The 601-nt window shown below is 49.8% G+C and overlaps 1 protein-coding gene across 1 annotated transcript in view; it reads right to left on the bottom strand.

Moving 5' to 3' along the window:
• Nucleotides 1-204, bottom strand: part of tfe3a (transcription factor binding to IGHM enhancer 3a) — a 16103-nt gene extending 15899 nt beyond the window's left edge. Inside the window, exon 1 of the mRNA XM_027275601.1 lies at nucleotides 190-204. Within this exon, the coding sequence (XP_027131402.1) occupies nucleotides 190-193 (4 nt within the window). The 5' untranslated portion in view covers nucleotides 194-204. The remainder of the gene's footprint in view (nucleotides 1-189) is intronic.
• Nucleotides 205-601: the final 397 nt, after the last annotated feature.

Below are 601 nucleotides of genomic sequence, written 5' to 3'. Positions count from 1 at the left end.
TTGTCGTTGTGTGTCGTTTTTGTCGTTGTTTTGTTAGTTGGTTCGTTGTTGGTGTCCGTTGTGTCCGGTGTGGTCGTTTGTTTTGTACTTTGTGCGTTGTGTGTCGTTGTGTCGTTGGTTTAGTTGTTTGTGCCTTTGTTTCTTTTTTTTCGTTGTTTTGCAGTTTGTTCGTTTTGTGTTTCCCTGGCCTCATGGCTGCGGGCCGTGCCTTCAGCTTGCTGATGCTGCTGGCTTCTGCAGAGGTCGGCGTGCTGGCAGAGCAAGAACTTCCTGTTAACCCCTCCTCTTGTCATCACGTCCTCATGCTTTCAGAGGTCCACTGTGATGTCCAGAGGTCCCTGTGGATGTTCAGAGGTCCACCTGAATGCATTGGCTGACCTCTTATCGATAGAAGGTTTCACAGTCCTGACGGCAACAAACTGTCTACGCTCTCTCTCTGTCTCTCTCTCTCTCTGTGTCTCTCTCTCTCTGCCTGTCTGTCTCTCTCTGTCTGTCTCTCTCTCTCTGTCTGTCTCTCTCTCTCTGTGTCTGTCTCTCTCTCTCTCTCTCTGTGTCTCTCTCTCTCTGCCTGTCTCTCTCTCTGTCTGTCTCTCTCTGTCTG

The sequence above is a fragment of the Larimichthys crocea genome, unplaced genomic scaffold, assembly GCF_000972845.2.
Source record: "Larimichthys crocea isolate SSNF unplaced genomic scaffold, L_crocea_2.0 scaffold148, whole genome shotgun sequence".
In the NCBI taxonomy this organism is placed as follows: Eukaryota; Metazoa; Chordata; class Actinopteri; family Sciaenidae; genus Larimichthys; species Larimichthys crocea.
Note: the sequence above shows the minus strand (reverse complement) of the source record. Positions and strands in the feature narration are given on the sequence as shown.